Source organism: Myotis myotis, unplaced genomic scaffold (assembly GCF_014108235.1).
Source record: "Myotis myotis isolate mMyoMyo1 unplaced genomic scaffold, mMyoMyo1.p scaffold_m19_p_2, whole genome shotgun sequence".
Taxonomy (NCBI): Eukaryota; Metazoa; Chordata; class Mammalia; order Chiroptera; family Vespertilionidae; genus Myotis; species Myotis myotis.
The window spans coordinates 63,862,026-63,880,369 of NW_023416324.1; the positions used below are offsets into that span (position 1 = coordinate 63,862,026).

The 18,344-nt window shown below is 38.9% G+C and overlaps 1 protein-coding gene and 1 long non-coding RNA gene across 2 annotated transcripts in view; one reads left to right on the plus strand and one right to left on the minus strand.

The window, feature by feature from the left end:
- The window catches only part of LOC118676538, a 79,520-nt gene that overhangs the window by 12,927 nt on the left and 48,249 nt on the right, over nucleotides 1-18,344 (minus strand). The gene's annotated exons all lie outside the window — the stretch shown is intronic.
- LOC118676537 (calcium-activated chloride channel regulator 4-like) overlaps nucleotides 1-18,344 on the plus strand; it is a 44,636-nt gene that overhangs the window by 8,309 nt on the left and 17,983 nt on the right. Inside the window, exons 4-8 of the mRNA XM_036350640.1 lie at nucleotides 2,134-2,242; nucleotides 3,860-4,037; nucleotides 4,366-4,584; nucleotides 6,497-6,724; nucleotides 14,179-14,356. Coding sequence (XP_036206533.1) covers nucleotides 2,134-2,242; nucleotides 3,860-4,037; nucleotides 4,366-4,584; nucleotides 6,497-6,724; nucleotides 14,179-14,356 — 912 coding nt within the window. The remainder of the gene's footprint in view (nucleotides 1-2,133; nucleotides 2,243-3,859; nucleotides 4,038-4,365; nucleotides 4,585-6,496; nucleotides 6,725-14,178; nucleotides 14,357-18,344) is intronic.

An 18,344-nucleotide genomic window follows, 5' to 3' on the forward strand; every position in this document is an offset into this window, starting at 1 on the left:
CCCTTTCTCATTCCTAAGCAGCTGTTTTAAAACTTGTACCATTTTTCTCAAGATCTGTAGCCACTTTTTTTCAATCCCATCAATCAACAGATGCCTTGATTGAGAAATGGAACCCCTATCTTTTTCTCTACTTCCAAATTCATGTCTACCTGCACCTATATTAGACAAGAAGGATTTTCTCTAATTTTAAAGCTAACATCCCCACTTGAGCTCTTGCTCTTTTGTCATACCCCCACCTCAGCCCTATTCCATAACGGGTAGCTTTCCCCCTTGCTCTTAGACAGGAGCTTTTCCTATAATGTGATACATGTGTTTGTGAAAAACTCACATGCTGAAAAACAATGTTCTAAAAACAACACGGCTCTTGAACAACAAGATTAAGAAGAGAATCCTCAAAATATATGCAATTTGTAATAAATATAGTAACAACAATAACAATAAGTACCTGGAAAGAACATTTAAACAATCTTGGCCATAGCTCAGTTTGGCTGGAAGCTGCCATCATAGTAGATATTAAAAGTACAGATGCAAGCACACCCATAGAGTGAAATGCTATTAGAAATGAGAACAGGGCTAGTAGGAATTGAGAAAATGATATAGACGTGAACGAAATTCTGTTAGAGGTGATGCTTTTCTTGCAATAAAAAATTATATACATTTAAGGTATACAACATGTTTATTTGCTATGCGTATACATAATGAATGGTGAAATTAATACTATAGTCAAGCTAAGTAGCATAACATCTCCTCATATAGTTACGTGTGTGTGTGTGTGTGTGTGTGTGTGTGTGTGTGTGTGTGTGTGTGGTGAGATCCGAACTCTACTTTCTTAGCAAATTAAGATGGGCTTGGGAGGCAGGGCAACCTGCCATGAGCTGTGAAGAAAGCAAGTGTAAGAGTAGACCACTGCAAAAAGGAAGCCACAGGTGCAGGCAATTTTATGTTTTCTTAAAATTCACCAAATTTCTATGATCTGAGGAATTTAAGTGATATGAGGGGTTTTTTCCCCTCCTATACTGAAGGTTATATATAATTCCAAAATCACTAATCTGACTCCAGTTGCTTAGAAAATCTTACACAAGTGCTTTTAAAGTTTAAAATTTAGAAGAATTACTTAGGGACCAGTTTCTGATTCAGTAGATCTAGAGTAGACCCGAGATTCTGCATTTCTTGTTATCTCCCCCATGAAGCTGATACTGGTGGGTCAAAGAAAATATTTTGAGGAGCAAGGACTTAAAGAAGAAAAATGACTTTTGCTTAATACTGACATTTTCCTCTAATTTTTGGATCTTATGAGTTCATTTGAGTTAGAGAAACACAAGGTAGCAGAACAAACTATATTTCCATCTTTTCCTTCTCCATTTCTATTTCCTTTGAAGTTTTTCCTAATATTGATAAAGCAAAAAGTCTACTCATTTTTTCTTTCTGCATTTCAAGCTATGGGTGTACCTTGATTCTTCCATTAATTCTGAAATTATTAGAAAACATTTTTTTAATTCTGACTCCTTCTAAGTCTATTCTAGTAAAGGAATACATCCTACTCATATTTATATTTCCTAGTATCTAGTATAGTGTTGAAAATATAATTAATAAAACTTAATTTCATATAATAAATTAATCACTTCATTTAGATAGCCTCAACATTATATATAATCTATAGCTATAGATTTTATTTTTCATTATCAAATGCCTTAGGAATATTTGTAGACATTTTTAAACATTTAATTGTTCCCTCATGAAATTTTAGTACCACAAATTTTATATATCTGTTTATGTTGTCAGTAGGAGTGAACTTTGTAGAACCATAAAACCATTGTAATATGTAAGACTTTTTGTTCTCCACCCCCATTACCAAAACCTAAAGCCCAGTCTATTCTGTCCATAGCATATACATACATACACAAAAAAAGTTTCATTGATTTAACATTATAGAATAAAAAGATAACATACTATATACCATATTATAATTCAATATAATGTTATATGCTTTTTTACAAACAAAATATAAATATTGGCAGTTATTTAAAACCTAAGTATAATTATTTTTTATTTAAAAACCCATTGCTTAAAATATTTGAAGGGCAAATTTTGTCACTTGAATTATGATCATATATTTGAAATATTTTCCCACAGACAGACTACTTGTCCATGAATGGGCCCATCTCCGCTGGGGAGTTTTTGATGAGTACAATGAAGATGAACCTTTCTACAGCGCTTCGTCTAAAAGAATTGAAGCAACAAGGCATGATCATTTACATTTTCTTCAGTTACTGCAAGCTATCACTTTCTTAGTTTGATTTATATTTATTTGAAATGCCAATCATTCCTTTGTCCCAATGCAGATACTAGACGCTATAACATAAAAACAGTGTCCTTTAAAAAAAAGAAAATGTATCTAAAAGTGGCTAGTTTCCCATTTAAAATACACATAACTTCAAGAACATTTGGAAGCCAAGTTGACATATTTTTATACCTCTCCACCATGGCTACCAGAACTCATTAACATTAAAGTTGGTCTCTGTGTAAAGGATTGTACTATATGCTGGGAGATCAAAACAAGAATGAAAAAATGGTTAATAAACTGTGGTAACTGTAGGCTGAGTAAAAAAAATCAACCAACTACAAGGAACCATAACAGATATTTCCTGAGATTTATAAAATTCACTTTAAAAATACCAATCTAACATCACAGTTAATAACAGATAATCCTCTTGGTTCTGAGGTTAAGAGTGCAGAATGGGTGGAGGAAATCTATCTAAAATTGTCCACCATCAGTTTACTCAATCTTAAATGCCCTGCTGGGGCTTGGGACTTATCAAAAATGTATAAACTCTAAGATATATGATTTCAATGAAAGCCCTTTATTAGCCATAGCACCACTTTCAGGATACATATTTTAGAGAATATTACATTGATTATATTTGTTTCATTATATTCCCCCTAAATGTCTAGTTTATACTGTGCAAAATTCATCATGATTGTTAGTAGAGATAACATCATTATATTCACTGAGTTCTGAGGCAATAGTAGCATACATATTTGTAGGAGACTCTCTAAATTACTGAATGAAAGCTAGTCATTGTTTTTTTAAATTAACTTATTATTTAAGGTATTACGAATACTAGTACATATGTCTCCTTTTTTTCCCCATTGACCTTCCCCCAGCCTCCCCTACCCGCCGGCCACTTGCCATCACCCCCCATTGTTTCTTAAATATGAATTGGAAACACATTGAATAGGTGGGATATATTCACACACCAGCATGTTTGTTATAATCACTGACACCTGTGGCCAATTCCATGCAACAAAACCTATGTCTAAAATGCCTCCACCATTGTTTACTGTCCTAGGCAATACTTCAGTCTTTCCTTCAGGCCACATTTCACTTTGGACAAAAATGCTCCTTGAGTAATCAAAATACTTATAGTTATGCCACATCCCATGGTTTTAGAGGTAGCTTTTGGGGGGAAAGGAGGAATCTATAAAGAATTTTAAGCTAAGGTGGTACCAAGAGGAAATGGTTTCACAAGTTATCTTGCCCAGATGCCTGCAATGCATTTACTTCCACAAGGCTGCCAGGAGAGATGTTTGGAAAAGGGGAGCCTAGAGTCATCAGTGTTAACAGGTCAGCAGCAACAATCTCAGCAGATAGCTCAGCCATTGCATACACTGGGAATACCACTTAAAATTTCCCTCTGAAATTTCTTGGAGAACTGCTCTGGTAGAAATCCTTACACTTTACTGTCAAATAAGAATAAAAACCTTGATATAAGGATCATTGTGAATAGAAACACTTAAGATTTTCAAGAAGTTGTTACTGGTTAGATTGCCTCAAAGACTAACTGTCACTTATTTTCAGGTGTTCCACAGGTATTACAGGTGTGAATAGAGTTTATAAATGTCAAGGAAATAGCTGTGTATTTAATAAATGTAAAATTGACCCTAAGACAAAACTATATGAAAAAAATTGTCAATTTTTCCCTGACAAAGATCAAACTGAAATGACATCCATAATGTTTATGCAAGGTATTACTTCTGTAAGTATGTCAATTATTTCTTCATATAGTGTATTTATAATCAAAGGGCATGTTATCACGTTTATAAAATATCTGTGCAGGTGACCTGAGAGATTAAATGTATTAATACAGAGTTCTTTGAACATTGACTGGCACATAATAAGTACTCACCTATTGCTATTTATTATTACTACCATTGAAAATCCACTTTAGTATTCTATGATTCCTCAATGAATCAAATTTCATTAAACAAAATGCCTATTTGCATAGATTTTATATTTTTATCAAATTTTTAGTTGAATGTTTAAATGCATATGTAACACTTTTTTTCATCTTATTAACCTTTTAGGTTGTTAAATTCTGTAATAAACAAAACCATAATGAAGAAGCTCCAAGCCTACAAAACAAGAAGTGCGAATTCAGAAGCACATGGGAGGTGATCAGCAATTCTGAGGATTTTAAAAACACCACACCTATGGTGGAATCACCCCCTTCACCTGTCTTCTCATTGCTGAGGATCAGAGATAGAATTGTGTGCTTGGTTCTTGATAAATCTGGAAGCATGGGGGTATGTTCATGGGCCCATTTTTCCTAAATATAGTGACTAATGGATGATTGAATGCCTAAGAACACTCTGAACTCTACCTTCACCTGGGTTGTTCTAAATTGCATGGTGGGATAAGACCCGTCATGTGCTATGATTACGACCTCAGGATGGGCAGTGAATATTGTAATGAAAGCAGGATGACAATACAGTTGAAAAGACTTAACATTAAAGACTCTTTTTTCCAGAAAATGGAAGGTTTACTAAGGAGAACTTTTAGGCCCATTAGTAAAGATTTAGTTAGAAGATCAGAAGGAGAAATTGAAATACAGAAATGTTTTCTTACCCGCCTCTTTGATCTCCTGGAAATACTTGACATGAGGATACAGTGGATTGCTGAACTCCATTCAGAGTCAATCTTATTTATCATCTATATAAGTGACTCTTTATGATCAAAGATACAAACAAAAAGCACCACCATAAGGAAGCTATGGTCAGATTCAGCCACTTATGCCTTCTATCACTTAGTAAACAGTAAGCCTTGTGCTAGGCTCTAGGAATAAAGACCCATATCCTTGAAGGGTTCACAGAGAAAACTTTCTTTTCCCCATTACCACATTAACTCACACTCCTCCTTCAAAATTTGGTACAGGCACCCACCTCCTGCAGGAGACGGACTGGTCTTCCAGGCTGAGCTAACGGCCCTTCTGCTGGTTTCCCACAATAAACTGCAAACCTCTATTCTACATATTATATTGAAATTACACATTTTTCTCCCACTAGACTAGGAGCTCCTCTAGTACTTGGAACTGTATCCTCTAGAAACCATGTCCTCTAGTACTTGAAACCATTTCTTATTCATTTTCATCTCCCTTTTGTCTAGAACAGGGTTTATCACATATAGGTGCTTAATAAATAATTATTGAAATGAATGGACTATAAAGAGCAGGCATAATGTGATAAGGCATCCAGAAGAATGGCACATTTGAGACAGGACTGAGCATACTGAAGACCAAAAAGAATGTATTCAACAAATGGGGGTTTGCCTGGTTACAGAAAGGGCAGAGAATCATCCACAATAGCACAGGTCTTCAGAAAGAGCATCAGTGCTAGACACCAGCACATAGAAGTGTTCTAGGAGGTGTCATTGGGAAGAGATGACAGAGCCTGGTTTAAAGGTAAAGCAAAGTGGTAAAGAGAGCCCTCAAAGATGGGGCTGAAGAAGTCTCTCACTGTGACTTGGATCTAGGGAGTTCGGAAGGAAATTTTGGCATGTGTTAAGGGGAGGAACTACAGATAAGTTGGTGTTGAGGGATTGAAAAAGGCAAATGTATGAAGAGATTTACTTCCTGGGCAATCACCTAGGTAAGAGGGATTGAGTCTTAATGGGTTACCACAGAACCAATGCCAATTAATCTATTGCTGGAGAAATGTTGGAGAGAGGTTAGGAGCAGAAGTAGGAACAGAGCCTCTCAGAAATTTGGTGCAACTCAAGAAACTTTTTAACTTTTGAGTTGTCTAGTCTCCAGTGGGTAGGGAGATTTAAGTCTCTAGTTGGAGTCCATGACAGTCTGGTTTGATATTGTGGGACATAGGGAGTGATTGCATCTTGACATCCCAAGAGTAATTAGGAAGTCTCTAGGATGTGAGTCATCACCCCCTCAATTCCAACCCAAACCCCTGAACCTGCACCTGTAATTTGGGTGGTAAGCAGCCAGGAATCCCTTCTAGTTAAAAGCCTGTGTTCCTTTCCATATGTTCCATAATACATGTAACCATGTTTTTAAACTTTATCAATTAAAAAATTGCTTTCTTTAATGACACCAATTACTAATAGAAAGTTCTTATTAAATTCTGTTTACTCGTTTTATGTAATCTACTATTATTTTCCAGTCAAAACCAATTGGTTGTTTTTCTTTTGTCCTTTTTCATTTAGGGTTATAACCGCCTAAATCGAATGAATCAAGCAGCAAAATATTTCCTGCTACAAGTTGTTGAAAATGGAACCTGGGTGGGGATGGTGCATTTTGATAGTACTGCCAACATCAAACGTAAGCTAATCCAAATAATAAGCACCAACGAAAGAAATATGCTCGTGAACAGCTTGCCTACAGCAGCTAGTGGGGGAACTTCCATCTGCGCTGGAATTAAAGCAGCATTTCAGGTGAAAATCATACTGCATATAGTATAGTTTGTTTTTTATCATGGAAACATTTTTCTGTTAGTGCTGCTGCATATACTCACTAATTTTAACATAAATAATTCTAAGAAATACAGAACTAAGAACTTTAAAAAGTCACTTGATTTTCTAAATGGGTCAGTGAATCAATGAATAAACTGATGGATAAATATATTACTACTAGAAGCCCGGTGCATGAAATTCATGCATGGGGGAGGGTCCCTCAGCCCAGCTTGCACCCCCTCCAATCTGGGACTCCTCAGGGATTGGGCCTAAGCCAACAGTCAGACATCCCTCTCACAATCCAGGACTGCTGGCTCCTAACCGCATACCTGCCTACCTGCCTGATTGCCCCTAACCACACTGCCTGCCTTCCTGATTGTCCCTAACCACTCTGCCTGCATGCCTGATGCCCCTAACCACTCTTCCTGCTTGCCTGATGCCCCTAACTGTTCCCCTGCCTGCCTGATCACCCCTAAGTGCCTCTGCCTGCCTGCTTGATCATCCCTAACTGCTCCCCTGCCTGCCTGATCACCCCTAACTGCCCTCCCCTGCCAGCCTGGTCTCTCCTAACTGCCCTCCCCTGCTGGCCTGATCGCCCCTAATCACCTCTGCCTTGGCCCCGCCACCATGGCTTTGTCTGGAAAATGTCCAGACTAATTAGCATATTACCCTTTTATTAGTATAGATAAGAATGCCACTAGAATATAAGTCCAATAAAGTCAGAAACTTTATGGTTTGTTTATATGTTCTTTTACCTTGCAATAGTCAGTGCTCAACAAATGTTAATTAAATAACTGAGTGATTGAGCATCAAAGTCATCAACTTTTAAGGCAATGAAACAAGTTAAATGGTGTGATTCTACTTTAGGCCAATCGTCATTTCAGTCTCTGTGACACTCAGATAATCTGATGTTTGTCTATTAAGCAGATGTAGCAGGGACTGTTAGTCATAGGGAAAGAATACTGGTGAGAACATGAGTTTTAACATCAAAGTACTGACTGCTGTTTACCAGTTTTGTGGTCTTAGGCAACATTTTCAGTATCTTTGACTTTCAATGCCTTATCTACAAATATAGGCAAATAAGAATGTCTACTTCATAGGATTATCATGATAATTAAATGCAATTATATATTTACATACATAGAATAATATTTATTATATTACACAGTAAATATATAATTTACAACTATTATTATAAACCTTATTTTCTTCCAAACTGTATATTGAGCTTATAATTAATATTAAACGTGTCATTTTCCTGCTTAGAAATCTTCATGCTTCCCTCACAGTCTATAAAATTATATCTGAATTCCTTAGTCTGATGCTATTCAAAATGTCTACCACCCCCTCAGTAAAACTGCTCTCATCTCTTTCTCCAGACTATAATTCTCAATTCTCCTTTCTGATGCCCTATGCTTTAACCCAGTGGTTCCCAACCTTTTTTTGGCCATGTTCCACCTAAGCATCTCTAAAATACAGATTCCCCCTCCCCACCGTGACATATAATTCTTATTATTCAAAAATTGAACTCATATTCATGTGGAGGAAGCTTAAAAGGCCATTAACTTGGTCTGAACAAGCTTCCAAAGAATATGTTATTCATGAGAGAGAAAAATAAAAGAAAGAAAGGACAGCTGAAGTACTAAGGAAGAAGTCACTAGGAAATTGTTAAAAAGAATAATAATAATAATAATAATAATAATATGAAGTGATATGAAAAGATAGCAAATAAAGTCTCAAAACATATAATAGAGTACTGAAATGCATAAATATCTCACAATATGTATTTACATACTGTGTATGATGCCCTAGAACCAAAAAATTCACTGTTAATAACTTAGTCTCGAATTGCCCCCTTCAAAATCAAATTACCCCCTGTGAGACCTGTGCCCCATGTTGGGAACCACTGCTCTAACCCAATTATTGCACACATTGTTCTCCAAGCCCACCATGTACTAACAGCCTCTATTCCTTTGCCCAGGCAATTCCTCTACCTAAAATGTTCCCTTCTTTTCATTTTTGCGTGTTAAGATTCTACCAATTCTTCAAAATTCTTGCTCCTTCATGTAGCACTTCCTGCTATTCTCAACCCTATTAAATCTCTCATTTATAATTTGCATGGCATTTTAGTGTAGCTTTCCAGCATGAAGTCCCACTTAAAACTAATTATCATTACTAGTTGTAACACTAAGCATGATTCTTCATCTCTATAGTCATCAATTACCTCATTAGTAATAAATATATGTTTATAATGGAGTAATAAATACATGTTTGTTCATGTTTTAGTTTATTTAAGATACTAGAGGTCTGGTGCACAACATTCGTGCACTGGGTGGGGGGGTTCTCTCAGCCCAGCCTGCACCCTCTTGCAGGGAGTGGGCCTAAGCCGCAGTCAGACATCCCCTGAGGGGTCCTTAGTGCTGCCACAGAGGCAGGAGAGGCTCCCGCCACCACTGCTGCCCTTGCTAGCATGAACCTGTCTTCTGGCTGAGCAGCCCTCCTCCTGATGGAGCACACTCACCACCAGGGGGAGGCTCCTGCATTGAGAATCTTCCCCCTGGTGGTCAGTGTTCATCATAGCAACTGTTCGTTCCACCATTCAGTCGATTTGCATTATATAGGATATTTATTATATTAAGTAGAAGGTAAACATTAATATATTATAATTTATTCAAAGCTTCCTTGTTCTTATGGCTTATGCAATTTCAGCAGGGAACCGATAGTACATAGGTAGATAAATGAATAAAAAAATAACTATAGATTGTGAAGATAGTATTGTGAAGAAACCAAACAGGGTGATGTGACAGACTAACTGGGAAAGGAAGGGCAGTGCCTACTTTAGGTGAAGAGGCCACTGAGACTCTCTCTGAAGAGTAACATTTAAGCTATGACTTGAAGGATGAGAAAGCCATTGTTTCAGGCAGAAAGGAAAGTGCAAAGTCCCTTAAGAAAGAGGTGGAAAAGGAGAAACTAAGATGGCGGCATAGGTAAACACTGGGAAATTGCTGCCTCTCACAACAATTGAAAATTACCGCAAAGGACAGAGCAAACATCATCCAGAACAACGGGAAGGCTGGCTGAGTGTAAATTCTACAACTAGAAGGAAAGAAAAGCACGCTGAGAGCCAGAGGCACTGCGGAGGTGAAGTGCAGAGGTACGGCGGCTTGCGCGCGCGCTCGCGCGAGGAAAGGGGGTGGCACCTGAGGACGCGGCTGTCTTTTTGAATCACAAGCTCCCAACTGCTCTGAACTCCGGTTCCGGGAAGTCTCTGGGGACCCAGGACTCATACGGGGAGAAGCTGGTCTGTCGGGCAGCGGGCGAACTTGAAGGCGGCTTTCCCTCAGAGGTGCTTGCAGCAATTAGCAGGTCACTGAGACCCGCGACTCCAGGCGGAGAATCAGCCATAGCTCCTTGATCCGCCCTTTGATTCCCTGAGACCCCGCCCCACCCAGGCTGCGGCAGAGGCTTTTGCATGTGAATGTACCTAACTGCAGCTGAGCCAAGCAGACCCGGAACTTCCAAGAGAAGGCCCAAGGCCCCGCAGCGGCTTGCATTGCTTCACAGCTGAGCCTCTTCGTGGCTCCTGCTGTGTGGCCTCAGGCAGAGGCTGAATTAGCACCTCCTTAGATCCAGGAGCCACTGTACCCAGTGGTCAGAGGGGGACCATCCAGACTGCAACTCCTCAGATCCATAAGGGACACACTCAGGGAGCAGACTCAGTGAGCACCAAAGCCCCACTGAAGCAAGTCTTGCCCCAGAAGGGTGTCTTCAGCACAGAAGTTCTCCCACTTTAGACACAGCTGATTCTCACAGCCAATTGGCCTGGAGGTCAATTCCTCCCAGTGATCCTACAACAACCAAGGCACCAAGAGTGCACCAAGAGTGTCCACCCCAGGTAACTGGGGAGGCTGAGCTACTGGGCCCTACAGGACACCTGGCGCGCAGGGCCACTCTATCAACACAGGGAAGCTGCCAAAATGCGGAGACAAAGAAACAGGTCACAAATGGCAGAAATGGAGGAAAGCAAACAACTGGATATAGAGTTCAAGGCCACGTTTATAAGGTTTTTCAAGAATTTTATGGAAACCGCCAATAAATTTAATGAATCCCTCAATAAGTATAGTGAGACCATGGAGGACATGAAAAAGGACCAACTAGAAATTAAGCATACACTGACTGAAATAAAGAATAATTTACAGAGATCCAACAGCAGACAAGAGGATCCCAAGAATCAAGTCAAAGATTTGAAATACAAAGAAACAAAAAATACCCAACCGAAAAAGAAAAAAGAAAAGAGGTTCCAAAAATATGAAGATAGTGTAAGGAACCTCTGGGACAACTTCAAGCGTACCAACATCAGAATTATAGGGGTACCAGAAGGAGAGAGAGGGCAAGATATTGAAAACCTTTTTGAAGAAATAATGACAGAAAACTTCCCCTACCTGGTGAAAGAAATGGACTTACAAGTCCAGGAAGCGCAGAGAACCCCAAACAAAAGGAATCCAAAGAGGACCACACCAAGACACATCACAATTAAAATGCCAAGAGCAAAAGATAAAGAGAGAATCTTAAAAGCAGCAAGAGAAAGACAGTCAGTTACCTACAAGGGAGTACCCATACGACTGTCAGCTGATTTCTCAACAGAAACCATGCAGGCCAGAAGAGAGTGGCAAGAAATATTCAAAGTGATGAATAGCAAGAACCTGCAACCAAGATTACTTTATCCAGCAAAGCTATCATTCAGAATAGAAGGTCAGATAAAGAGCTTCACGGATAAGAAAAAGCTAAAGGAGTTCATCACCACCAAACCAGCATTATATGAAATGCTGAAAGGTATTCTTTAAGAAGAGGAAGAAGAAAAAGGAACTCTTACCATTTGCCACAGCATGGATGGAACTGGAGAGCGGATAAATACCACAGGATCTCACTCATTTGTGGAATATAATGAACAACATAAACTGATGAACAAGGACTGATCCAGAGACGGAGAGGCATTGATTGGACTGTCGGGACTTGGAGGGAAGGTAGGGGAGGGTGGGGGTAAGGGGGAAAGATCAACCAAAGGACTTATATGCAAGCATATAGGCCTAATCAATGGACATGGACAACGGGGGGGGTGAGGGCATAAGCGGGGGGTGGGGGTGGGGGGTAGAGGGTAACGTGGGGACAAGGACACATATGTAATATCTTAATCAATAAAAAATATATTAAAAAAAAGAAAAGCAAAAAAAAAAAGAGGTGGAAAATAACTGGATTATTCTAAAAATTGATAGAGCTAGTGGCACTGGTGTTTGATAAATGAGGGCAGGTGAAATGTAGTTGGCAGGTAGATAATGGCTAGATCTTTCACAGCTTAAAAAAAATAAGAAGTTTTATTTTATTTTTAGCACCACAGAAGGGTTTTAAGCATCAGAAATAGATCATTGCCCCAGCCAGTTTTACTCAATGGATAGAGTGTTGGCCTGCACACTGAAGGATCTCAGGTTCAATTCTGATCAAAGGACATGCCTGGGTTGCAGGCTTGACCCCTAGTAGGGGGCCCGCAGGAGGTAGCCAATCAATGATTCTCTCTCATAATGTTTCTATTTCTCTCTCCCTCTGCCTCCCTCTCTGAAATAAAAAAAAAAAAAAATTTAAGTGGTCATCAGTAATGATTTAGGAATATGATTCTGGTTGCCCTGTATAAAATGAACTGTGGAGAATAAGAGCAATAGTCAGGTAGTGGTCTAGCAACAGATTGGAAGCTTGGACTTGGATTGAATTACACGTTATATAAGATACATTTAACACTTAGCAAATGTTCCAGGAAATGTAGCACTATAATACTGTGTTTTTCTGTTGAACTACGGAATATATTAATTGTGTCTTCATCAATCATCTCTGTATCTCCTTAGTCACTCACCTATACCTCAATACATATTTTTTTAATTTAATTCCATTCTTTCCAGGAATGCAGGAACCATGTAGTTCCTGTTGAATCTCCAGCAGCCAGGACAGTGACTAACATATATTAAATGCTCAGTGAATAACTAATACAAGAAAGGGAGAGGTGAACAAAAGAGAAATCTATTTCATCTTTGGATATTTGTTTTTCAATGAAATGTGTAGGGGGGAAGTGATGGGGATGCTATATAAATATTATAAATGTATAAAAACATTTCCTACTTTCCAGTGTGGTTTTAGTGCATGTCAGAGCATATTTCCCCAAAAATGCCATATATATGTGTGTGTGTGTGTGTGTCATTATTTGCCTCAAAACATGAAAAAATTTAACCGAGGATGTTCATATTGTTCCCCGACCCCAAGTTTATTAGGGATTTCTACATTCAAACCCTTTTCTGCAAATCTCCATTCTAAGTCCATGAAAGCCACTGATAAATCAGTCATATTTACCTCTTGGCCTGCACTGTTTCTCAAAATGGTGCACCAAGAAGAAACTGCCAATTAAACCTGTCAGAGAAAATGAAATGTAGTTGCTATCCTGTGACAAATTCTCTTTATCCTTTTCTACAGGAGCCTAGACTCAGAAATCTGAGTGTAAACTGATTGGCTCCATAGCAGTGGTTCTCAACCTTCTGGCCCTTTAAATACAGTTCCTCATGCTGTGACCCAACCATAAAATTATTTTCATTGCTACTTCATAACTGTAATGTTGCTACTGTTATGAATCATAATGTAAATATCTGATATGCAGGATGGTCTTAGGCGACCCCTGTGAAAGGGTCGTTTGACTGCCAAAGGGGTCGGGACCCACAGGTTGAGAACTGTTGCTCTATAGGAAAAGGGTTCAAGCTACCAATAGAATTCCATCTCAATAACCATAATTCATGTAATCTCGGAGCACCATCAATATTCTTAGTTTTGTGCTTGTTAGATTTAGAAGTAAAATAAAAGTTATATAACAAGAACCCTAATCTTGACCTGCTTAGAATTTCCTATACTCTTTTTCTATAAGTATACTGAGGGTTTCCTAATTTGCAATCATAATGTGTTTTTTTAATGTTGAAGTGGTTTCTTAATGCATTTAGCTGTCTATGCAACAGATTTTATACACTGAAGCCTTGTCAGAGGGAAGTCTGGTCAAAGAAAGAAGAGAAATATTTAATGCCACACTGCAATTATATTTTTGTTATCTGGTTGACCTGAGTTCCCAGGCTGAGATATCATTGATTCTTAACCCAAGTAAGATGATCCAAAGCCCTGCTCCCTCATAACTTCATTTGAGCAAACATTCCCTAAAGCAGACTGACAGAAAATAGAGTCATGTTGAAGTTACCTTGGGGGTTGCTGACTGCAGATCCTACAATTTTAAAACAGAAGCTTTCTATTCTTTTCTGGATACTTTTGTTTATTTTCTCTGTACACCTTTTCCTAATATCCCATAAGTCTAATTGATTTAGGAACCTGTGGTAATTATTCTCTGATTATGTTTACAGACAATAAGAGAAATATACTCCCAACTAGATGGATCTGAAATAGTGCTGCTGACGGATGGGGAGGATGGCTATGCAAAAAGTTGTCTTAATGAAGTAAAAGAAAGCGGGGCCATTATTCACTTCATTGCTTTGGGACCATCTGCTGATCATGCAGTCATAGAGATGAGCGATGTAACAGGTAAAATATGACCTATATATTCTAGTCCTTTAATAGCAATGTGTAAGTGTAGAGACTGACAACTCAACTTCTCTTGAGTTCTGAAGGCACTGTGCCAGGAACTAGGGAACACAGTTAAACCAGACCTGATCTCTGTTTTCAAGATGCTCAGAGTCCTGCTGGCTAGAGACAAATAAAACTACTAATCAGGTACATATTCAGAAAACATTCCTCCATAACGGGGGAATCTATAGAAGTCAAGCACCATGTGAGTTGAAGAAGCCATTAATTCTCCCAGGGTTGTGTAAAATCTGAGAAAGAAGGCATGAGAGACAAAGTGACTTCTAAGCTGGGACTTGAATAAGATGTTAAATTTCTCTAGAGGGAAAAGGGGTTAAAAAGGTGATCAGGTCATGAATAAAGAAATCATGTTGGGATGACAATGAAAGGCACAAGGAGGGATAGTAAGAAATCCATGAGATGAGAGAGTCCTTTGGCTACAGGTGTAGGGGGGGAATGGGATTCACAGAGGCTCAGAATGAATAGATGTTAATAAGTTTTTAGATAAACATTTACACTGGTAGCTGTGATCTTAGATACAGAGACAAATGTTTAAAATAGACTACATGTGCCTTCTTAAATATAGTAGGGAATACATAATTTACAACTTTATGAATATCAATTATTATATATTGAGTTGGCTTCTATTATTACCAAATACATACTTGCTTTTAAAAAAATTCTTTATTGTTTAAAGTATTTCATATGTCTCCTTTTTCCTCCATTGACCTCTCCCTGGCTCTTCCCACACCCCAGCATATGCCCTCACCCCTCTACTGTCTGTGTCCATGAGTTATGCTTATATGCATGCATACAAGTCCTTTGGTTGCTCTTGTCCTCGTCCCCCCCCCCCCCCCCCGCTTCCCCTTCTGACTTCCCTCTGAGGTTTGAGGGTCTGTTTGATGCTTATATGACTCTGGATCAATTTTTGTTCATCAGTTTATGTTGTTCATTATATTCCACAAATGAGTGAGATCATGTGATACTTCTCTTTCTCCGACTGCCTTATTTCACTTAGCATAATGCTCTCCAGGTCCATCCATGCTGCTGCGAAAGGTAAGAGTGCCTTCTTTTTTACAGCAGCATAGAATTCCATTGTATAGATGTACCACAGTTTTTTAATCCACTCATCTGCTGATGGGCACTTAGGCTGTTTCCAAATCTTAGCTATTGTAAATTGTGTTGTTATGAACATAGGGATGCATATATCCTTTCTGATTGGTGTTTCTGATTTCTTGGGATATATTCCTAGAAGTGGGATCACTGGGTCAAATGGGAGATCCATTTTTAGTTTTTTGAGGAAATGCCATACTGTTCTCCATAGTGGATGCAACAGTCTGCATTCCCACCAGCAGTGCACAAGGGTTCCTTTCTCTCCGCATCCTCGCCAGCACTTGTTTGTTGATTTGTTGATGATAGCCATTCTGACAGGTGTGAGGTGGTACCTCATTGTCGTTTTGATTTGCATCTCTCGGATGATTAGTGACTTTGAGCATGTTTTCATATATCACTTGGCCTTCTGTATGTCCTCTTTCCAAAAGTGTCTATTTAGGTCCTTTGCCCATTTTTTGATTGGATTGTTTATCATCCTTTTGTTAAGTTGTATGAGTTCCCTATAAATGTTGGAGAGTAAACCCTTATCAGAGATAACATTGTCAAATATGTTCTCCCATGCAGTGGGCTTTCTTGTTTTGTTGATGGTTTCTTTTGCTGTGCAGAATCTTTTTATTTTGATGTAGGCTCATTTGTTTATTTTTCTCTTTAGTTTCCAATGTCCTAGGAGCTGTATCAGTGAAGAAATTGCTTCGGCATATGTCTGAGATTTTGTTGCCTTTGGAATCCTCTAGTATTTTTATGGTTTCCCATCTTACATTTAAGTCCTTTGTCCATTTTGAGCTTATTTTTGTGTATGGTGTAAGTTGGTGGTCTAGCTTCATTTTTTGCATGTATCTGTCCAATTTTTCCAGCACCATTTATTGAAGAGACTGTCTTGACTCCATTTTATGTTACTGCCTCCTTTGTCAAATATTGAGCATATTGGTTTGGGTTGATTTCTGGGTTCTCTATTCTATTCCGTTGATCTATAGGTCTGCTCTTGTGCCAGTACCAGGCAATTTTGAGAACAGTGGCTTTGTAATACAGCTTGATATCTGGTATTGAGATCCCACCTACTTTGTTTTTTTTCAGGATTGCTGCAGCTATTCGGGGTCCTTTTTAAAAAATTAAATCTTTATTTTTCAGATTATTACAGTTGTTCCTCTTTCCCCCCCACCCCCATTGCTCCCCTCCACCCAATTCCCACCCCACTCTGTGCCCTTACTCTCACCCCACTGTCCTCCTCCATAGGTGTATGATTTTGGTCCAGTCTCTTCCCATACCCCCCACACCCCTTTCCCCCTGAGAATATTCAGTCCACTCCCTTTCTATGCCCCGATTCTGTTATATTCACCAGTTTATTCTGTTCATCAGATTATTTATTCACTTGATTTTTAGAGTCACTTGTTGATAGATGTGTATTTGTTGTTCATAATTTGTATCTTTACCTTTTTCTTCTTCCTCCTCTTCTTAAAGGATACCTTTTAACATTTCATATAATACTGGTTGGGTGTTGATGAACTTCTTTAGCTTTTTCTTATTTGTGAAGCTCTTTATCTGACCTTCAATTCTGAATGATAGCTTTACTGGTTAAAGTAATCTTGGTTGTAGGTTCTTGCTATTCATCACTTTGAATATTTCTTGCCACTCTCTTCTGGCCTGCATAGTTTCTGTTGAGAAATCAGCTGACAATCATATGGGTACTCCCTTGTAGGAGTCTGGCCCTTTGCAAGAGAAAGAATGACTGTCTTTCTCTTGCTGCTTTTAAGATTCTCTCTTTGTCTTTTGCTCTTGGCATTTTAATTGTGATGTGTCTTGGTGTGGTCCTCTTTGGATTCCTTTTGTTTGGGGTTCTCTGCGCTTCCTGGACTTGTAAGTCCATTTCTTTCACCAGGTAGGGGAAGTTTTCTGTCATTATTTCTTCAAATAGGTTTTCAATATCTTGCTCTCTCTCTTCTTCTGGCACCCCCATAATTCGGATGTTGGTACGCTTAAAGTTGTCCCAGAGGCTCCTTACACTATCTTCATATTTTTGGATTCTTTTTTTTGTTTTTCCCTCTGGGTGTTTATTGCTTCTTCATATTTCAAATCTTTAACTTGAGTCTTGCGATCCTCTAGTCTGCTGTTGGAACTCTGTAATATTCCTTATTTCAGTCAGTGTATGCTTAATTTCTAGTTGATCCTTTTTCATATCCTCGAGGGTCTCACTAGATTTACTGAGGATCTCACTAAATTTATTGGCGATTTCTAGAAAATTCTTGAAAAACCTTATAACTGTGGTTTTGAACTCTATATCCAGTAGTTTGCTTTCCTCCATTTCTGTCACTAGTGACCTGTTTCTTTGTCTCCACATTTTGGCTGCTTCCCTGTGTTGATAGAGTGGCTTTCTATGCTAGGTTTCCTATAGGGCCCAGTGGCTCAGCCTCCCCAATTACCTGAGGTGGACACTCTTGGTGCACCCCTTTGTGGGCTGTGTGCACAGTCTTGTTGTAGTTAAGCCTTGATTGTTGTAGGTATCACTGGGAGGAATTGACCTCCAGGCCAATTGGCTGTGAGAATCAGCTGTATCTACAGTGGGAGAACTTCTGTGCTGGAGACACCCTTATGGGGCAAGACTTTCTTCAGTGGGGCTTGGTGCTCATTAAGCCTGCCCCCTGTGTGTGTCCCTTATGGATCTGAGGAGTTGTAATCTGGATGGTTCCATTCTGACCACTGGGTACACTGGCTCTCGGATCTCTAAGGAGTTGCTAATTTAGCCTCTTCCTGAGGCTAACCAGCAGGAGTTATGGAGAGATCTGCAGATTCCTCTTCTATGTTTGAGGTTTGGAGGTCCCCAGATGAGGCCCAGCTGTGA